The sequence below is a fragment of the Lytechinus variegatus genome, chromosome 14 (genome assembly GCF_018143015.1).
Source record: "Lytechinus variegatus isolate NC3 chromosome 14, Lvar_3.0, whole genome shotgun sequence".
Taxonomy (NCBI): Eukaryota; Metazoa; Echinodermata; class Echinoidea; order Temnopleuroida; family Toxopneustidae; genus Lytechinus; species Lytechinus variegatus.
The window spans coordinates 27,004,265-27,026,964 of NC_054753.1; the positions used below are offsets into that span (position 1 = coordinate 27,004,265).

General features: G+C 36.6%; 1 protein-coding gene across 2 annotated transcripts in view; it reads right to left on the reverse strand.

Annotated features, from left to right (window-relative positions):
* The window catches only part of LOC121427234 (arf-GAP with coiled-coil, ANK repeat and PH domain-containing protein 2-like), a 66,365-nt gene that overhangs the window by 12,650 nt on the left and 31,015 nt on the right, over positions 1-22,700 (reverse strand). The window contains exons 10-20 of one of the 2 annotated variants that reach the window (XM_041623538.1): positions 10,432-10,506; positions 8,505-8,602; positions 6,563-6,614; positions 5,637-5,737; positions 4,386-4,512; positions 3,768-3,900; positions 3,014-3,147; positions 2,591-2,685; positions 2,075-2,298; positions 1,285-1,353; positions 225-319 (exon numbers count right to left, since the gene is read on the reverse strand). In XM_041623538.1, coding sequence (XP_041479472.1) covers positions 225-319; positions 1,285-1,353; positions 2,075-2,298; positions 2,591-2,685; positions 3,014-3,147; positions 3,768-3,900; positions 4,386-4,512; positions 5,637-5,737; positions 6,563-6,614; positions 8,505-8,602; positions 10,432-10,506 — 1,203 coding nt within the window. Of the gene's footprint in view, positions 1-224; positions 320-1,284; positions 1,357-2,074; positions 2,299-2,590; positions 2,686-3,013; positions 3,148-3,767; positions 3,901-4,385; positions 4,513-5,636; positions 5,738-6,562; positions 6,615-8,504; positions 8,603-10,431; positions 10,507-22,700 lie in introns of both variants that reach the window. The other variant, XM_041623537.1, reaches the window with a different exon arrangement.

A 22,700-nucleotide genomic window follows, 5' to 3' on the forward strand; every position in this document is an offset into this window, starting at 1 on the left:
TAAATTTCATCTATTTTGCTACGAGAACAATTGATTGCAATGGACTAAGCTGACCATCTTAGGTGTAGAATTGTTTTAGTGGCCCAAACATGGAGTAGTGTATGTATTTTGTAACCCCCCAAAAAGGTGCTCTATCAAATTCCAAGTGGATTGGATTAGACATTTTGTTCTAATACTACCCGCTATCTCAATTTTTGAGAGGGGGGGGGGGGTGTTGGGCTTACCAGATAGAGCAGTTCTTGTGCGGTGATAGGATCCCCTTCTAAGGGTGAAGTAGGTACTTCTAATTCTCCTTCTGAGCTGTCACTTGTTACGAGTCCTACACATGCACAGAAAGATAGATGGTTAAAGCTATCTGCTTTTCCATACAAAGTACAAAATGATTATTCTTCCGGTCAGATTGACGACATCTTTCACGAAGAGTGCATTTTGTTGACCCCAGACTTTGTGGAAAGTATTGGGAATGCCTGTAACATTACCGTCTTATAGGGGTAAGCAAAATCCGGTGTACAAGCAAGAAATTGCTTAGCCTGCTTTAATAGCCTCGGCAACTGTCAGGCCAGGGAAAGCAGGATGATTACTTTTCCATAAGGCACTTTCCAGTGGCATTATACATGTATAACATCTGCTTCCCCTGTGAAAACAGACAATAATCTCTGTTTAATAATTGTATTCTGATGACAAAGCCGGTGCTCAGAAAAGAGACATTTGAAAAATTTGTTCGAAAATGTCAAGATGATAAGAGGCAATTATAATAGTGGATAATATGTTGTTGCTGATAATAGAAGAAGACATGACGGGAGGAGCAAGATAAGGTCCAACAGATCAATTAAAAAATTCTTAGTTATAAACTTGTGAACTGTTGGTGTTTCATTATTACAGCTGTTTGCATATTTATGATAACAACTATGTGCGAAATTTATATAGCGCTTAATACAAATGTCTTCAAGCACTGCATACTATTACCCTGCCTTTAGCACGGCTATCTTGATCCAACAATTGAGCATTCAAGGAATAAACGCTTGCCAAAGGACACAAGTTCTGCAGTGGGATTTGAACCCCGGACCTTGTGGTCCAAAGTCCGGAGTCTTATCCACTGAGCCACAACAACACCTATTTACAACGTAACACATGAGAGGAACTTGTCTGGGTGCTAAAAAAACTAAATACTCATTCATTTGAATTAACATGGGGGGTTGGGGTGCCCTAAAACATATCAGTGTACAGAGAGTAGAATATGTTTCTATCCTTTTGACAATGAGTAATATGTTCCTTCCCTCTTACCTTCATCATGGTTTAAATCAGGTGGTATCTTGTCTATGCTTCCTCCAAGACCACTGTCATTTGACACGCCTGCTGGAGAGAACAAAATGATACAGCTTATAAACATGTACATGTAGGATTTTATTGTATGAAGAGCAACTGGCTTGTGGTGTCGGTACTAGTTGGGGTATCAAAAAGAGGAATTAGAAGAAAATTCTGTATATTTTTTTGAGGGGGGGGGACGACGCGGTGGGGTATGTAATTTATGGGAACATAAAATGGCTGTTGCGTATTCTTTAGTTTGGTTCTTGTTACAAATTCAGATACTTATTTTTTTAGCTATCTTTTCATTTATCTATATATATACATATAACTGGGTGCCCATTAAATCACTGCTCCAAGTTCCAATCTACATTCATCCATCCATTAATCTGTATACCCATCCATCTATCTTTTTATCAATCCATCCATCCATTTATCCATCCATCCGTTTATCCATCAATCCATCCATCCATCTTTTTATATACCTTTCCCCATTCCATTCGTAACATCACCGCTCTCTTCATCATCCCCCGTCACACCATCACTGCTCGTCCTTCCAAGTTACGTCTACCCACCCACCCATTCATCCCTCCATCTCCGCATCCATCCATCTTTTTATATACCTTTCCCCATTCCATTCGTAACATCAGCACTATCTTCATCATCCCCCGTCACACCATCACTGCTCGTTCTTCCAAGTTACATCTACCCACCCACCCATCCATCCCTCCCTCCATCCATCTCTGCATCCATCCATCTTTTTATATACCTTTTCCCATTCCATTCCTCACATCACCACCCTCTTCATCATCGCCCGTCGCACCATCACTGCTCCTACTTCCAAGTGACATCTTATCTGCTGATGCCAGATGACTCTGACTCTGTCTCTTTCCTCTTCTTTTTCTTCTCCTCTTCACGATGGGCTTCGTTAACCTCTTGGCAAGAAACTGGTGCTGGACATACTTTGCTTTGATCCAGCTCTCACGAACATTGCTATTTATGAGAAAATGTAAAATGGGAGTTTGTTTCATCAAATTATTGCGGGACATACCAATCATAATTATTTTATTTTGAACTAAAAGGAGAAGCATCATTAAGAGGAAAAAATAATGAGAAGACAAGGATCGAAAAAAAAGAAGCAATTTTGAAGCAATTATAAATTAGTTGCATCACACTACAAAAAAGTTTAAAGTTATGAAAAATCTCAATTCATTTTGCTTTGAATTGTGGGCTCAAGCTAATAAATGCCATTTTCTTCCAATAAAGAGATTTATTAAACACTAACCTGTTACATCCTGGTGAAGGGTGGACCAATGATAGATCACTCAGATCAGCTTCATAAATCCTGTTTATTATTGTGTTACCAAGTTTCAACATCACCTGGAAAAAATATAAATAAATCACTGATCAACTTTTAAATTGGCAACATATTTCAGCAGAAGATAAAGCCAGAAAGAAAGTCTATTTCATAACCATGATGGGTACAGTGGCTATTTAATTAAATCATATATGCTTTTACTGCAAATTACAAGGCACTGTTACAAGCCCCTGGCCAAGATGAACCATTTCAAGAAGGGTCTGCATATTGGGGATCAGACATCAAGAGTTTTTTTTTAACAACCATACCATTATTAATTCATCACATGCAATATTCCGGTTGCTTATTGAAATAAAGAAGTTGATATCAAGATTTAAACACAGTTCTTACCTGATATGTTTCTGGTTCCCATTGGTCAAGTAGCAATGACCTGACCTTTGATATGTGGACACCAAGACTTCTGTGGACACCAGAGCATTCTATACACAATGTGATACCAAGATTGATGCTTGCCCATTTAGGATCTGTACAGGAAAAAAATTAAGATCATTGCACACCTTAGAGTTTGGCCCATGATCCAAATATCTGTAGACATGCTTTACATACTTTATATTTTTTAGGCAAGGCCACTGGGGGCATCAAGGCCAGTCAACAGGGCATCCAGTACCTAGCCTAAGATGGCTTCGGATTGGATTAATCTAAGCCCTGTGTCTTAGCAAAAGACATTTTCACATACATACCAGAGAAACTATGTGGTCCTGGACCTCATCAACCCGAATCATTTAAGATCTCATATATCACCTGCTTATGACCTACTAGTAATAAAGTTTGGTACAATTCATCAATTATTTTGATTAAGTCAGTTCTTGTATAGCGAATAGCACATTATGAATAACTTCTCTATGCACTTCCAAAGGACTTGGATATCATTACCCCGGCTGTAGCTCAAGCAGCCTTCAAGCGCTCAGTGCAGCACAATGTGGATAAATTTCTTGCAGATTCCTCAAAAGTAACGCCTTTAATAGGAAACAGTGTCCTTATGGCTATCTCTGGCTACCAGTCAATGGGTCTTTCAGTTTTCAATGTATTTGTATTCCTTTTGCCAGAAATAAAATGAATAAAATAAATGAATAAAGTATCTTACTGTCAGCTTTACAGTCGCAGCATTTGTCATTTCCTGGCATAGCCATGATCTCAGCTCGAATCCCTTCTTTCTTAGACTCATTGGAGAGTTGGATACTGACAGGAGAAGGTGAAGCATTATCAAAAGCACTGACCTACGAGATAATAAAAAAAACAAGAAGACAATGAAATAATAAAAATATTAATATAATCAACACTTCATCCAGCTTGCTTTAACCGAGAGTCTGAAGCTTTCTGTGATAAAAGAAATCCATCAAATTCAGGGAAATGTTTTTAACAGTGTTTGATGGTAAAGTTACTGCCTGGCAAGCATGTTCAAATTCCACTGGCTATCACATTCTTATCAATGTTTTTTTCATTTTTAATGCTATCAATTATTATAAGTTTTCAATATTAGTTATCTATTCTTTTATTTATTACCATTTATTTGTCTCAATTTAATCTACAGACTTGCATGCAAAATCATGGGAGTGTTTCATAAAGTATTTTTTCCATGATTTTAACTGACAAAGTCGCTTTCAGCCAATCAGAAGCAAGGATTTCAGTAGCTTATAACACTTTCCAGAGCAAATCACTGACTACATGTTTCATGAAATGCACCCTAGGATAACATACTCACCTCTCTCTCTAAGGCAGCAGGTGGAGTCTTAGCGATAGGACTGTTGAAAGCCGAGTTAATACCGGCTTGTAACGCCTGAATCCAGGCGTGACGGATGTTGTCATTATCGGCTTGAAGCACCGTGGTTCTGGAGCAAGACAAGCAAAGGAAAAATTACCTGATAATTTGTAGTAAACCGACATAATCCCCTATCTTCTGCAGCCCACTGTGCGTTAGTATCGTGTACAATCATCATTTTAATTCTTTTTGCCTTTTGTATATTTTGGAAAGTAATATCTTTAAGATTAAGTTGATGAAGTCCTAAAGTCAAATTCAAGTAGAAAAAAATATCTCATTTGAAGTTCAGAGTACACGAATACTAAAATTTGAGCTAGGATTTAAGATGGAGTAAAAGCCAAAGAAGTTACATACCATACCAAGGTCCTGTTGCACAAAAGCTACCATTATGGCAACTTTGCGTTTTGTATGTTTTGAAAGAAATATCTTTACGATTAAGTTGTTTGAAATTACTTTAACATCAAATTCAAGAAGAAAAATAAAATATCTCATTTGATGTTCAGAGTACACGAATACTTAAATTTGAGCTAGGATTTAAGATGGATTAAAAGCCAAAGAAATTGCATACCATACCAGGGCCCTGTTTCACAAAAGCTACCATTATGGTATCGTTGCCATACAATGGTAACTTGCATGGAATCCTTGATTTTGATTGGCTGTTGATCAGCGTTACCATGGTAGTTACCATTGGATGGCAAAGTTACCCTAATAGAAACTTTTATGCAACAGAGCCCTGATCATAAAGACTGCTGTGAAATCTATAGCAATGGGGCTCACTTTTGTACTTCCAATAGGGGCTCCGATTAGCCAAGAATGTCGACTATCAATATTTCCACTTTTATATATTTAAAAGAAATAATTCAGTATGTAACTGGGCGTTGTGGCGTGTGCCTGTAATCCAAGCTGTGGGGAAGTTACAAATTGATGCACAGGTTCGAGCCCTGATCACGTCTTTCGGATGGTGACGTTAAAGGTCGGTCCCAGACGTAAATAATCATACATGATTGATACACGTCTGACAAAACTCAAATACACACACACACGTACATGTACATTGGTTGTGCAGAGTATAGGAGGTGTTTACAATGAAACATATTTTACATACTGTGAACTAATTCCGGTGGTTACCCCGAAAAGGACAAATGTTTCATTAAAAGAAGGAAATGATGGCTCTAAGAATTGTTGCTAACTTACTTGCCAGGTGAGACCACTTCAAAGCAGAATCGTCTATCTATCTCATCTAACGGTTTTACATTGCACAGTCTAAGATCATCGGAAGCTATGCTCACTTGACCCTGCCAAAATGAAAATTCACAAAGATAAACATAAAGGTGAATGCCCATTGTCGGAACAAACTCAAAATGAATCAAAACGGAATCCAATAAAATGACCATCCAAATGTTCATATGTAAAAAAAAAAATATGTGCCTATTAATCTCTTATAAATTGTGAAATGATAAAAAATGAGCATGGCTTTCAGCCAAGTGAACATTCTTACCAAGGAAAATAATAGGTCAACTGTCCCACGTGTGATTATCTGTGTTGGTGATCGTCAGTTTAGTTGTTTGGTTGACACTAAAATTGTGACCACATTATAGAATGTATTTCTCCACACAAACATTCAAGGGGGTGTTTCATAATCCTGTTCATGATTTAAGAGCAACTTTAACTAACGACCGGTGAACCTTTCTTACAAGCTAAATAATCACAAATGAATATTCAATGGTGAATATCATTTACCACAAGAAAGGATCACCAGTCATTCTCAAAGTCACTCTTAACTTACAGACAGCTTTATGAAAACAGCCCCCAGCGTAGTCCTTATCTAAGAATAACGTTGTGCATATCATCTCAATATATATTTCATACTTATTGTCACTCATTAATGATCGATCTTTACAAGTTGAGATTGATTGAAATCAATGTTCATTAATCACATTTATTACATGTAGGTACTTTTTAAACATTATTACATGCATATATGCATATAATAACGTTTAAAAAGTACCTTGTACATAAAAAGTACCTAGTACATATATGTCAACTGACTTTTTCACTTCCCTGAAACCAGACTATCCCTTCCCTTCCCCTCCCCCTCCTTTCAATCATGATATTCTCACCTTAGATCTTTTCTGATATATCAGTTGGTTGTCCTTTATTGTAAACCATCGTCTGAAAATTACAAATTAAAAAAGAGATCAAACTCATTATGTATCATAAAAAAGAATTTTCACATACAAAAGTGGAATTAAAATATGACAAATACTAATAAACAGATTTTCCTAAAGAATGATGTTCAGGGCATGCAACTGATAAAGAAGTTCCCTGCGACTCCCCTCTTCATCTTTAAAACCACTCCCGAATAGCCTAACATAAATTGTTGTTGAACGAGGAACAGATCCCCAAACTCAAGCTGGCATACAAGGCCCATTTCATAAAGAGTTAAATGAAAATCCATAATTTATTGTTCGAAATAGACATGAAATGAAATACTCCGAAAATTTGCTTTGCCCAATTGATCGTGGGCCCGGCAGCCACCATGCAGCACCAGATCGACGAGTCTCTATCCCTTTAATTGATGAATGCCAAACAGGGAAGCAGCAACTCCCATCTTTAAACGTCTTTTGGTTTGACGCGGCCGGGGTTTGAACCCCCAACCTCCCGGTTGTGAGACGGACGCTCTACCAACTGAGCCAACACACCTGTACACACAACTACATAGATGGTAAATTTGCCAACATGATATGCGAAGCTTGATTTTGATTGGCTGCTGAGCCTTGTTACCATGGTAGTTTACCATAATTGATGAATTTTTCCCCTGCAACTCCCCTCTACATCTTTAAGCCCACTCCCAACAGTCAAACATGGAACATTCTTCAGCGAGGAACAGATCCTCGTGAACAAACTCCTGCTGGCATCTGGATGTCATCCAGAAAGATGAATTTCCTGTTTACATGTCTAAGGAAAATAGTTGACCTGATATGTGTACTATTTGATGCATGCAATAGGGGAAATTGTCACATTCCTAATGTATGGAGGATGGGTTGAGGAAACAGACATTAGATGACAGAATTTGTTCACAGGACTTCCAAGAATATGTAGAGCTCAAGGAAAATACAAGATTTTGAAGTTTAGAGCAAGGCGCATGTCCACGAAGGCATGATCAGAGCATATACTCAATGAACTACAGAATCTTCTAAAAGGATACATATTTTGAAGTGACACTTTCTTTAAAGATACTCTGTTGTCTCCCTCTCAAAATAAAACTGTGTTGAAAAGCAAATGGGGAGGGAGTCATTATCCCTTCACTTACACGTAAGTTCAGTTGGACTTTGCAAATGGCTTGAATTAAAGCACAATTGTTTCTACAACTTTATAGAGTATGAGTTGTTAAAGGTAGGTGTTCACTATAAATAATATTGTCAGTACTCATTTTGGTGGGTAAGAGATATCTTTTCCCCAATCTGTATGAATTTATCTGAAATACTGTAGTATTTGAAAAAAAAAATACAAGCCAATTAAAACTGTGATACCAGAATTTGACACTTCAAAATGTAGTCATTCACATACATGTAGTCAAGTGCAACCAACAAAATGCTTGACAAAACCCATTACTGGCTACTATAGACCAGTTTAGATTTCATGGATGGAGATAAATGACCTCCTGCAATTGCACTTTAAAAGGGGGTAACACAATAGATCCCCATTCCCCCACCCCCTGAATAACCCTATGATTCCTACTTGAATCTATGCCAGTGGCATGCTATAGGCAGAACAGCAAAACCGAGTCCAGGGATTTGTAACAAAAAGGTTTGCGATGGATCGGAAATATGAAAGAACTGCAACTGATTGGTCCCTGGTCAGTATTTTAAACCAAATGCTCCAGTAACATTGATCTTGATTGATCAGTTCATCTAGCGATTGATCGCTAATCTTGGTGTTACGGAGCCCAGATCAACAGAAACACCTGTCAATAATAATACCAATGACATAACATCGGCAGGTTTGGAGTCAGTCTCGTTGGTGTGCGACTGTAGGAAGCATAATTGGATGTGAACATACCTGTGCCATGTTTTGAATGCATTCGTTGCCCGTTTGTACAGGTAACCTTCCATAATAGGGGTCTTGCTCGGGTCAAAGGTCATGTTCCACAAGGTATCCTGTTTCAACAATCAAAGTATAAATATCAAGAGATCATAAATATATGAATCTCGGATTTTCACTAAATGTACAATAAACAAGGAAGAATTTCAAAAACAAATTTTGTTCTGGATATCTTATACACAAATTCTTTTTGAAATAAAATGACTTATACAAACTGAAATATATACAAAGTGAAATGAATGTGATATGATGAAATTAAACTAGTTGTCCAACCCTTTCCACACTAATCTAAAAAATTTATTGAACTAAAACACATATGAAATCAATGACAGCTTTTATTCAAGTTTATTAACAACTGAAATCCTTTATAAGATTGGCTAACAGCAGCTTTGTAGGTGAAAATCCCAAACAACATATAGTATCAATTCTTCTTCAAGACTTTACTCAAACAATTTTTAAAAATCAATTCTTATAACACACCAATGCCCTCAATCCACCATCATATTCAGAGCTATGAATGACCACAATAAAGAGATCTTAGAATATCTGAAATTGCAAAATATCCTTTACTTTAATCAGGAATGTGAGTGGTAACAAATAAAGATCTAAAAAAAAGCTGAAGAGTGTTTTGAGGGCTGCATTGCCCCCAGCCCCCGTGTAATTTTTCTGTGTGGTATACAAAATTCAAAAGGGCCGTATTTTCTCTGAGAATGACATGTTACACATAAATCTATAGAAAATTGTTTTGATGTGGAGTGTCGTGGCCCAGTGGATTAGTCTCTGGACTTTGAAACAGAGGGTCGTGGGTTCAAATACCAGCCATGGCGTAATTTCCTTCAGCAAGGAATTCATCCACAGTGTGCTGCACTCGACCCAGGTGAGTGAGGTAAATTGGTACCGGCAGGAAGTAATTCCTCAAAAAGCTGTGTGCACCTGAATAGGAAGTCTAGCTTAACCGGGTAATGTTTATAGCAGGGTCTACTGGGAGAACAATTTTTGGAACTGAAATGGCTACCCTGGGTAAATATACCGTTATTATTATTATTGTTATTATACAGTGCGTCCCAGAAAAAACAAAACCGAGATTTAGTGATGATTCATCATAACTTAATCATAAATAAAATAGACAAATGACCTACCAACGTAGAGCTTAGAATCTCCTCTTTCATCTGGTACCACTTAGATTATTCCTCATTCACGCATTAGTGAGCAAAAACAATTCAAAGAAAGGATGCCAAAAACTCATTTGGCAGGGGTATCTAAATTTTAAAAAGTCACAAAACTAAAAAGTTCAATATCTGCTCTTTTTTTTGATACCTTAATCACAAAAAATGGTCAAGAAGTAAAAAAGTTATGATCCCTCAAAACAATGCCTTTATTTCCATAATTTCAGTAAATAAACATGTTTTCATCAGTTTCCCAAAGAAGCTATCGCATGGTAACAAAAGAGTTAATGCATGGCTGATCGTCAACAAAACGGAGAGTCGAGTGAGTTTGAACGCTAGCCTGTAAAACCTCTTCATTTTATGAAGTTATTGAAATTCAAGCCTTATTTCAATAACCAGAACTTTGTTATTCCTTGACCATTTTCTGTAATTGAGGTATCAAATTAAAGAGCAGATATTGAACTTTTTAACAATGTGGTTTTCTTTTTAGAACCCAGATACGGCCCGCCAAGTGACTTTTTGGAATCCCCTTTTCAAATGGTTTTTGCTCATTAATGCGTGAATGAGAAATAATCTAAGTAATTCCAGATGAAAGAGGAGATTCTAAGCTTTAAAATGGTAGGTCCTTTGTCTATTGTATTTGTGATCAAGTTATGATAAATCATCGATAAATCTCGGTTTCGTTTTTTGTGGACCCACACTGTACATGTATATCTTACCATTTCTTGGACCAGTGAATGTCTGTCTTCCATTTTTCTCTTCTCAGTACTTGCCTTGGTGGTCATTCCTTGAAGCTGAAAAGACATTTAAGAACTTGGATTGAATACATATATCAAAGAGTAGTTCTGAGAGAGTATCGGTAAACAAAATTCTCAAGTGTGCATGTATACATGCTCATAAAGTTTCACTGTCGCGGTATACAGAGCATATTCATAGCCAACGCACACCCACTGTCTAGCATTTGTGCTTGGAAGCCTTTGCAGAAATTCTTCCCCAGGGAGTGAAGAACATCCATAAAACTGTGTTAGTGGGCAACTCAGAATCCAACGACAGGGTAATAATTTATTTGTAAAGAATTTACAATATATCGTTGCACGCACCACAAACCGTCCTTTCTGCGCACTTCGATGCAAAAGTTAGATTTGCAGAGAACGCATTTAAAAAAAAGGGTTTTAAAACCATCAATAAGTGCATCCACAAGGAGAGCAAATTATTAACCGGTGTCTTTGTTCGATAGTTCAGGTTCCAAAGTTTCATCCCATATCTTTACATTTTCTTGAAGTGATTTATTTACGCTACAGTGGGTATCGTAACAGAGAGGACGGTTCGTGGTGAAATCACGAGGCGAGATAGCGCACTGTATCTGCGCAGAGAGGAGGGTTCGTGGTGCGTGCGACTATATGTAGTATCATCATGTGTTCTAGCTGGACCCATTTTAGCAGTGGTCGCTATTTCATGGCATTACCACGATTTTTCAGGCCGAGTTAGCGGTCTTAAAGCCAAAAGTGAAGGAACATCAATGTAATAAAAATCTGACATAAGAATCTTTAAAGATAAACAAATACTTAACAAATATAAGAATACTTAATGTAAATTATGCAAATAAAACAAGATTAAAGTCTTAACATGGAAATTAATGCAAAAGCAATTCTGATTGTAAGGATTTGGTTTTGAAACACTTTTCATTTTAAATTAATGGTGGACGGAAGCAGTGTTTTTCATGAGTGGTGGTTGGAAATCTGTGCTGGTTGGGCCGACCACTTCTGTCCAATGTACAGTATGTACAGTGGTTATAAAACTGATCATCATCATCATCGTCATCATGATCATCATGATCATCGTCATCATCATCATCATCATCATCATCACCATCATCATCATCATCATCACCATCATCATCATCATCATCAATTATCATCATTATCACCATCAACATCATCATAATCATCACCATTATCATCATCATGATCAATCATCAATTATCATATACTTCACCTGTATAGCAATATAGTTCTAAGGAACAAGGTCTTGAATACCGGTAAATATTTTGAAAGAGAATTGTAAAAGAGCAGCATATCTTTAGAGAGTTCTCCTTACCACATTTCTTATCAAAATGTACTACATGTACATTTTATATGCAACTTTCCTTTCAAAAACTCTTCCATTTTTAACCATGACTTAATTTCACCGAAGCTTCTGTAATTGACATTGAATATATATGATTTTGAGAGAGGGGTTTCTACAGGAAAAGCATTTTGAATCCTACACATGCATTACAAAACCTTGTTAAAAATCATGTTTATATTTAAAAAGTTGTTTATGTTACAAATACATGTATTGTGCAAACGCTATACCAGGTTTCAAAACCATGTTTCTAACCATTAAATTGTTATTAATAATGCAATCTGTATCATAGAAATTCCAGGATATCAAAGACAAAAAAAAATATTTAAAGAGGATTCAAGTGGGGATTCCAGAAAGCCGATCTCACATTCGGTGCCATACATTTATAACCCTCAAAAGAAAATGAGTAGTAGGGTAATAAATCAAGTGAATCCACAAAACTTTATTCATCCTTATGAAACAAAAACTGACTTTTTGTCAGTCCTGAATGACAACAAAAGGAGTTGGTGTAATTGGGGTTAAGTAGAGTTTTAATCTGAAATTAGTCAATTCCAAAAATATTGATGATTCAATAACCTATTGATTTTCTAAGGATTTTCCATATACATTTTTGTTATTAAAGGATTGATGTATCACTTGCAACTTTCACATTTTAAAGCACATGTGAAGCACAATTGTAAATTTAAGGCTTATTTTCAATGGTCTAATTCCAATTCGTCCATACAAACTCGTCTACTATCATGGTCTACTGGTATCTGTTCATCCACTTTCTAACTGCCATTTCGGCTACTCACCATTTCGTCTAATAACCAGTTGGTCCAATAGCCATTAAGTCCATATACCATTTGGTCTAATTGGACTATGTGTTCATTGGGTGAAATGAATGAAAACGAAATGGGTATAAGACAAACTGGTAATGAGACAAAATGGTAATTATACAAATTGATGATTAGGCCAAATGATTTTTAGACGAAATGGCATCAGACTATAAAATGAAGGTATACCATTTGATGAGTGGACGAGTTAGAAATAGACAAATCGGTAACTTACCAACATAGATTCCTTAAAAATCAAAAGAACAGGTCTGGGGAGTGTTTCATCAATATTTTTGTCTGACAAGTTGTCAGATCTGACAACTTTCCTTGATTCTGATTGGCTGAGAGGTACTGTTACTATGGCAATTGGCCAGATGAAACAGGACTTGCCGGATAAAATCCTTTCATGAAACGCTCCCCGGATGGTGATCAATCTATAATATTTTTTGAAACTATAGAAATCATTGCATTGAAGTGGGGCTTTCAGCATGCAACTGATGTCATAAAATTCCTTGTCCTATATACAGTATATGTACAAATCTTTAAAGGACAAGTCCACCCCAACAAAAAGTTGATTTGAATAAAAAGAGAAAAATCCAACAAGCATATCACTGAAAATTTCATAAAAATCAGATGTAAAATAAGAAAGTTATGATATTTAAAATTTTGCTTAATTTCACAAAACAGTTATATGCACATCCTGGTCGGTATGCAAATGAGGACACTGATGACGTCATCCACTCACTATTCTTTTGTATATATTATTATAGGAAATATGACATATTCAAATTTTCTCCTCATTGTCAAGCGAAACAACAATTAATTTTTCCCTCAAAGTGTGGAATTAGCATTGTTTAATAGTACATGGTTCATTCAAGTTGGTCCTTATGTAAACAAGTGGAATGCCTCTGGCCGTCTCACCTGCATCACGCGGTTCAATATAGCAGCAGTGCTGACTTTGAAAACTACTCTAACTTGCACAAGATGTTCAGTGATACATGGTTACTCTTATGTCCACTTTTTATGAACTAGACCAATAAACTTACAGAAATATATGATGGTTATTCAACAAAAAAACCCAACATGGCCAAAGTTCATTGGCCTTACATGACCTTTGACCTTGATCATGTGACTTGAAATTCGCACAGGTATTCAGTGATACTTGATTACTCTTATGTCCAAGATTCATGAATCAGATCCATAAACTTTCAAAGTTATGATGGTAATTCAACAGATACACCCAATTTCGGCCAAAGTTCATTGACCTTTGACCTTGGTCATGTGACCTGAAATGCGCACAGAATTTTCAGTGATACTTGATTACTCTAATGTCCAAGTTTAACGAACTAGTCCAATAAACTTTCGAAGTTATGATGGTAATTCAACAGATACCCCCAAATCGGCCAAAGTTCATTGACCCTAAATGACCTTTGACCTTAATCATGAGACCTGAAGCTTGCACAAAATGTCCAGTGATGCTTGATTACTATTATGTCCATGTTTCATGAATCAGATCCATAAACTTTCAAAGTTATGATGGGAATTCAACAGATACCCCCAATTCGGCCAAAGTTCATTGACCCTAAATGACCTTTGACCTTGGTCATGTGACATAAAACTCACGCAGGATGTTCAGTGATAATTGATTAACCTTATGTCCAAGTTTCATGAACTAGGTCCATATATTTTCTAAGTTATGATGACATTTCAAAAACTTAACCTCAGGTTAAGATTTCGATGTTGATTCCTCCAACATGGTCTAAGTTCATTGACCCTAAATGACCTTTGACCTTGGTCATGTGACATGACACTCTAATAGGATGTTCAGTAATACTTGATTAACCTTATGGCCAAGTTTCATGAACTAGGTCCATATACTTTCTAAGTTATGATGTCATTTCAAAAACTTAACCTCAGGTTAAGATTTGATGTTGACGCCGCCGCCGCCGCCGTCGGAAAAGCGGCGCCTATAGTCTCACTCTGCTATGCAGGTGAGACAAAAATGAAATATTTATAATTTAAACAATAAAAAAACAAAAGAAATAGTGAGTGAAGGACACCATCAACAGTCTCACTTGCATGTCACTGATGTGCATTTCACTGATTTGTGAAAAACAGAAATGTCATAACTTTCTTATTTTACATCCGAATTTGATGAAATTTTCAACATTATGTTAATTTGATTTTTCTGTATTTATTGAAATCAACATTTTTCTGGGGTGGACTGGACCTTCAACCTGATACGGAATGTTCATAGTCTTCTGTTCCAACAGTTCACTCAATGAACACACAGCCTATAATGGCTTGTGTACTGAAGGCCTTCTCTCAATTGAAACACCAAGTTTTATACATTGTGGCCTGTATTCTGAAGTCAGGTTTAACTTAGACCATAGTCTAACTCTGTGCTAAAATTATGGGAAGCCAAAAGTGACAAAATTTTAATCAAGTTGTATGTTTCTAATTTTTCACTGTGCTCTTTCCTGATTAGCGATGGTGAAGACAATCATCTATTTATACTTCCTATACAATTTTTGAGAGCCAAATGAGCTGATTATGATATCTTTACCATTAGTGAAGTGATTTATGTAGCAATTGGCTTTCCATACTTAAACCACAACTTTAAACCTGAGTTTAAGTTAAACCCGACTTCAGAATACGGGCCTGTATGTTTAATCTTTGATGTTTGATCAAAGTTTCAATCAGGGTCTGTGCCTGCAGTCTGTACAAGGGTGAATGCATGCATGAGGAGAATTGAGAGTATTTGATACATCCCTGGGTATTGGGTGAACAGTTGCTTCAATTTCTGTTGCCATTCACTCCATGATTTGACAGATCGGGGAACAAAACTATCTGACTCACATCCTTCAAAATAGTAATCAACCTTGTGTTTTAAATGTTCCGTTTGTTTATATTTTTTTACAAATCTGTACAAAGTTCGATATAAAAAAAATAAATTGATATACACAAAACATAATCACAATACTGATCTTTTTATTTAAAATACACTTTAGAAGAGAATTGCAATTGGAAAATTCATGTTCGACTCATCATCAGTGGTATAACCTTTAAAGCAGTTGATCAGTTCTCAGCAGGTTAATTTTGAATTGAATTATCAAATTAAATCGCTCAATTGTATCAAGAGTCTAAACTTTACATTGGGCACCAGATAAAAAAGTTAAACCATTCTAATTCCCAAATTGAAGTTATGTACAATACATGCATCTGTTACATTGCAATGATATTTTTCTACCAATTGTGGTAAGTTGTAATATGCATACTGTACAAATATCTAAAAATATATAAAGAAAGAGAATGTATACATTGGAATGGGCCATGGTGTATTAGGACGATTGTCACTAGTATGAGGTGAATTTGGCTTTTTATGTTCAATAGGAAAACAAAAGTCATTGAATATTCAGAATTCTCCTGATAAAGGGACATTGGAGCTCTTCATGTTGGAGTCTTTCCTGTGACAAAAGTCATACATAAGTTCAAAATAATATTTCACGTTAATGAAAAAAAAACCATGATAATAATAATAACGGTACGTTTACTCAAGGTAGCCAATTCAGTTCCGAAAACTGTTCTCCCAGCAGGCCCTGCAATTATTAATACCCCTGCTATAAAGCTAGGCTACCTATTAAGGTGCACACAGCTTTTTGAGGAATTACTTCCTGCCGGTACCCATTTGTACCTCACTTGGGTCGAGTGCAGCACACTGTGGATGAATTCCTTGCTGAAGGAAATTACGCCATGGCTGGGATTTGAACCCACAACCCTCTATTTCAAAGTCCCGAGACTAATCCATTGGGCCACGACGCTTTACTAATGAGCTATTAATGGCCAACATTATTGGCAATATTGGGTGAGGTCATGCATGCTACTGAACAGCATCAGGAAATCGACTGATAATTTTCTACTTTTTAAATCTTGTGGTGCCACAAGTAATGCCATGTATAAATCAAATCCTTTCATATTTTTTTCTCCAGACCCATATGTTTCTCTGATCTTTTTCTTTTCTCCTATTAAAACCAACCAAAACCAAATTAACAACGTAACTATAAACTATGCCAATTATAGCTTTTACACGATGCCATCAACTGGGAGAGGGTTGAGGGTGCATCACTATTACATATATGGAAACCACGCTGTGTCCACTTAAAAGAATGGCAGTACCCCCACCCCCTCCCTATCCCCATGGCATCAGACAAAAAAGATATTTAAAGAATCTCTCCAGGTTTATTCTTACCTGTGGAGTCATGGCAAGTCCAAGATAACGGAACATTTCGGCACAAGAGCACGCCTGACAATCTTTCAGTTTATTTCTCATGAATCGTCCTTCACACAGATTCAAACACAAGGAGATCAAAGGAATCTCAATGGAAAGGCACGTGGAGTGACTGCAATTTTCTTGATGAATTAGATCTGGATCAAAGCCCAAAAAGGAGTCATACAAATGATTGTGATTTCCTTGCTTTTAGAGTCAAAAGCCCATTTCCTTCAAGCTTGAATCAGACACTTGATGTCTTTCCTACTGGGGCGTCAGTGAAGGAACACAGTTCAAGTTGGCTAAAGAATGAAGATAAATACATCAAGGTACTACCCACTTGAAGCAGGTGTTTGAAAACTAGTTCTCATTTATTTTTTCTAAAAACAATTTAAATGCCATACTTGTTGTAGGACAAATATTGTAAGTCAGATCTGACAACTTGTCAAATGGAAAACTTGATGTCTTTCCTACTGGAGTGTCAGTGAAGGAATACAGTTCAAGTTGGCTAAATAATGAAGATAAATTCATCAAGGTACTACCCAGTTGAAGCAGGTGTTTGAAAACTACAGTAGTACTCATTTATATTGAATGCCATATTTGTTGTAGGATAGATCTTGCAGGTCAGATCTGACAACTTGTCAAATGAAAAACTTGATGTCTTTCCTACTTGGAGTGTCAGTGAAGGAATTCAGTTCAAGTTGGCTAAATAATAAAGGTAAATTCATCAAGGTACTACGCAGTTGAAGCAGGTGTTTTGAAAACTAATTCAAGGTGATTAATATCCTTTGTCCCACATGTATTTATGTAGGCCTACATGTATGTATGTGTATTCATGGTCAACTTCACTAACCACACTTGAAAAATGAGCAACTATCATGGGATTTGTATCCTGACAAGTCCAATTTTATCCGACAGTTACCATAGGAACAGTGCCTCTCAGCCAATCAAAATCACGGAGAGATGTCAGATCTGTCAACTTGCAGATGAAAATATCGATGAAACGCTAATCATCTTAATGTGACAAGAAATAACCCCTAAAATAAAGATGGATTTTCTACCCTGGTAGAAAAGGTGATAATCTGAAGCTTCTCCTTGATGAACCACCTACATTAACTACTGAGGACTCTCAAAACTCGAGTATCTATGAAACTAAAACCGATTGAGGAGAAACCAATGACATTAAAGAGGCATGAATGGTTTAATACCTGATCAAAATAAAAACAAAATGACCCAGGTGCTATTCTGCACTTGGGGCCATTTCATAAAGCTGTTCGTAAGTTAAGAGTGACTTTAAGAACGACTGGTGATCCTTTCTTACACGCTAAACCATCGCCAATGAACAGTTATATACTGTGGGTATTGGGTATATACTGTTCACCACAAGAAATGATCACCAGTCGTTCTTAAAGTCACTCTTAACTTACAAACAGCTTTTTGAAACACCAACCATGTCCTCTGTGTAAGCTGTAATACTAGATGTATAGTACCAATTTATCAGAAAGTGTCATTCATCTATTCAATTTTCTTGCACTAGCAAACTTATCATCAAACGATCCACACTTCACACTGAGTAAAGACAGTCGAAAGACAGTTCCTGTTACTATAATTGATGCCATTTGAAGCCAAATATACAGGAAATACACAATTATTCTCCAAATCTCTGTTATAAAGTCATTCAAAGCACAGTGCTGAATCCATTTATTCCTCGATTGTCCAATTGAAAGTATCAAGATTATATCACTCCAGAACATGCATTTTTTTTACTAAACCTCCTACAAGTTAAGTTACTCTAAAGACAGTGCTGAATTCATTTATTCCAAGATCGTCCACTGAAAAGAACCACAAGATTATCAACACTGAACACATCATTGTTTTATAATCAAACATCTCAAATGAGAGACAAGGGATACAGCCCCGAATCGGCAATCGAAGCACATGAACTTGGTGTCTTGGTGGCAGGACAGACGTATTTAATCATCCACAGAAAATCCAATATTCAAGGTCTCAAACTATTCCTAGAGGATCAATTGGAAAACTCCTGTAGTATCAATCAACACTTCAGAAACAATTGTATAATCACATAAAAAATGCAGTGAATTCCGAGAAACCATGTCTACTTGGCAATCTCTTTACAGTAATTAGCATTACCGAAGTACTAACAAATATTGACATTCTTCTCAACCCGAATCACTATCAAGTCTTAGAGAACATCCTAGCCTTGATCTTGGCCTTCAGGTAAAATGATACAGTCATCTCTGCAATCGTAAAGCTCACACGAATTTTACTGCATAATGCAATTTCGATCCACACACTGCTTGTCAACAACTACGGTGGCTTTGCTTTCTTAAAAAGTTCCCAAGATTTTTCCTTGAGGATAAATCTCATCTAGCTCAGGAAATTTTCTTTGAGCGATCTTTTAATATCCCATCGGGGGCCCTGTGCGGTTGTCAAGTCGAAGATCAGCTAAGCAAATGCTTCATGAAAGCATTACAAATACACCCTGATCAGGAAAAGATGACAGAGCAACATGAAACTTGAAATTGAGAAGAGTTCAACTATCTTGCAATTCCAAATATATAAAACCGATTTTTATCACAGGAACTTGCAGCTAAGGATATGGAAAATCTCCACATTGATAAGCGAGATTAGCAGCATGTTCAACACACAAGATATTTTAAAGACGAGTTTCATATTCATGTATGTCAGACCCCATTCTCACACGCTTTCTTAAATCAGACTATTGTGCAATGGGAATGCTCGAAACAGACTTAGAAGCAGTCTTAACAAGTGGTGGATATGGCCAGGTCAAAACGTTCAAATGCTGTTCTCATTTGCTTTCTTAATTCGATTGTAATGGGAATGTTTGACACGTCTGAGAACCGATCTTAAGTTGTCTTCTCAACCAGTTTTTAGAAATCCACCTCGCAATGTGGTTTTCAAGACCACTTTGCCTCATTAAACTGGTTTAAGAGTAGATGAGGACACAACTCTTCTTTGGGAAGTCATCCTCCGCCCGGAAATAATACAAGAGTGTGCCATGCTCGGCGTGAAACTCAGTACACACCGTGTGCAGAATACATACGGTGCCTTTATCAAAATTTCATGCAAAACATACGACCCAACGAGGTGCATTCCCATAGTAACGTGACTGCTTTATGTGAAGTGGTTTTTAAAAAATTTCACAAGACTGTGATGAGATCAATAGCAAAGCGATCTTCTACACTGGTTTTGGAAAGTGGATTACAGGAAACCCGTTCAAGAAAGTACACACCGTGTGCAGAATACATACGGTGCCTTTATCAAAATTTCATGCAAAACATACGACCCAACGAGGTGCATTCCCATAGTAACGTGATTGCTTTATGTGAAGTGGTTTTTAAAAAATTTCACAAGACTGTGATGAGATCAATAGCAAAGCGATCTTCTACACTGGTTTTGGAAAGTGGATTACAGGAAACCCGTTCAAGAAAGTAGATTTAAATGAAGTTGAAGAAGAGAATAGTCAATGAATACTCATGGGCTTGAATTCTGTTATGGTACCTTCTGCAAGGAAGACATTACATGTACATGTAAGTGTTTATTTCAATTACTAAAATTATGAATCATTTCTATTCTTAATATTGGTCTACTGTAACTGCAAAATTATCGTTTCCACCAACATCATCATAATCATCATCACCATCACAACCACCACCACCACCACCACCACCATCATAATCATCATCACAACCACCACCACCACCACCACCATCATCATCATCATCATCACCCCCCCCCCCACCACCCACACCATCATCATTATCCTCATCATCATCACCATCACCACTCCCACCATCATCATCATGAGTGAAAATGTATCACATATTATAACAAATGGGTTGCAGAGATTTTACGCATCAAGTGAAAGAAAAAGTCACATTGTGTACATACAGGCAGATATACTGTGAAATTAAAGAACAAACAAAAACTGAATCAAATTGTATTTCAATCCTGCATTTTGTAATGGAAATTCAAACACATCTAGGCCTATATGCACTCTGTACACTGTTCAGTATCAGTTTGTCATATCGTTCAAGTACAGTATAAAGATAACTTGTGATCATGCCATGCAACGTAAAATAACTGCACACAAACCTGCAAATTTGAACAATACCATATCGCCATCTCAACAGAGTTTTTTTTCTGCAAGTTTCTTTAATATCCAAAGTTTGTTTTCCAGAACCCAACTTAGGTCCACAAGGATTATCAGGAAGAAAGCATAACCTCACAAAGAACTGTCAAAATGCTAGAGATACTTGTATGAACCTTGTCAAAACTATTGATCATACAATGCAATTTAGAGTCCTAAACATGTATACATGTACAAACATATCTTGGCTCAATCCACAGACAGTTCAAAATGAGTTTTATTTTACTGTTGAATAGTTTTGGCACATCATCTAGCATTGTTGCTCTCGTAAACTGCTTGTGGGTGCCGGTCAACACTTGCTGTGATCAATGCATTCCCACGCTATCTCGTCAATCAATTAAGACTGATTAGTAGGCATGTCATATCAGTTCCTGTTATTTGCTAACAGACCATGTATTTCGTAAGACGAACAGCGGAGAAAAGAGGAAACTTCCAATGCAGAATGATATTGTCTAAGAATGACACTTCCAGCCAGTGGGCAGTCATTGAAGTGGGTGTGGCTTCATGTACTGACCAATGAAATACCCCCCCCCCCCTCCTTTACGCTTTAAAACAGTACTCCCCCTTTTAAATCCATTCAATTTTGACAATTATTGCTCACCACAATTATGATAAATATGAGATATTCTTTACAAGGGTACAATTAGTGACTGACTTTTCTAGAACTTTTAAAGACCATCCTAAACTGGCCTTTATTGGTAAATTACTTTAAATAAAAATTGATATTTTTCTGCAGATTCTCAATCCCTCTATAAATAAAGTGTGAATAGCTACATGTATGACTGTATAAAAAAGGGCAGGATGTGTGGATAAAAGACAAAATAGGACCTTGATGTAAATTTACTTGTTATCCTACACATATCCTACTCCTCAGTTTTATGCTACCCCTGTATTTGTAATATGTTTTTTTTATCTATAAAACGTTTTTTGTAACAAAAAACCAACATTATTATGACAAAGAATCTCAAATTTAAATCCATGATGGATCCCACTTCATGGGACTCTTAAACTGTACCACAGTACCAGTAAAAAAAATCCAAAATTTCTTGAGGAGAGCTAGCTTGTTTGTAAGATGATACATGTATGTAAAGAACAATCACATACTCACAAAGTTAAACAGATTCTTTAAAGCACAATTCTCTTCGACACCAATTTTGAACATGATTTGTTCAATTATTGACTGATGCATGCAAATCAAATATTCCCAGAGATTCAGGAATAAATATTAAATCCAGTGTATAACGATCACAGTGACATTACTCTTAAATGGATAAATTATGCTACATCATTACAGTTTATTAAACTACAAAAACAAACCAGTAAAAAGTAGGTTTATGAAGTACAAACTGCAGATACAGTATTTCCATAAAAGGATAAATGCACTATACCACAGATTGTGGGTCGATAGTATTTTCTTACATGTATAATTTTCCTGTAAGTGTCATTCATAAAAATCATAAGGAGGAAATCAGCTGGCATTGTTTCAATGTCCAAGCTATAAACCATGACTCACACTCTTCCTGTGGGAGTAACATTGTCATTCTACAATGTACACGGAGATAGCAGAAAATGAAAGTCAATCCATGACCT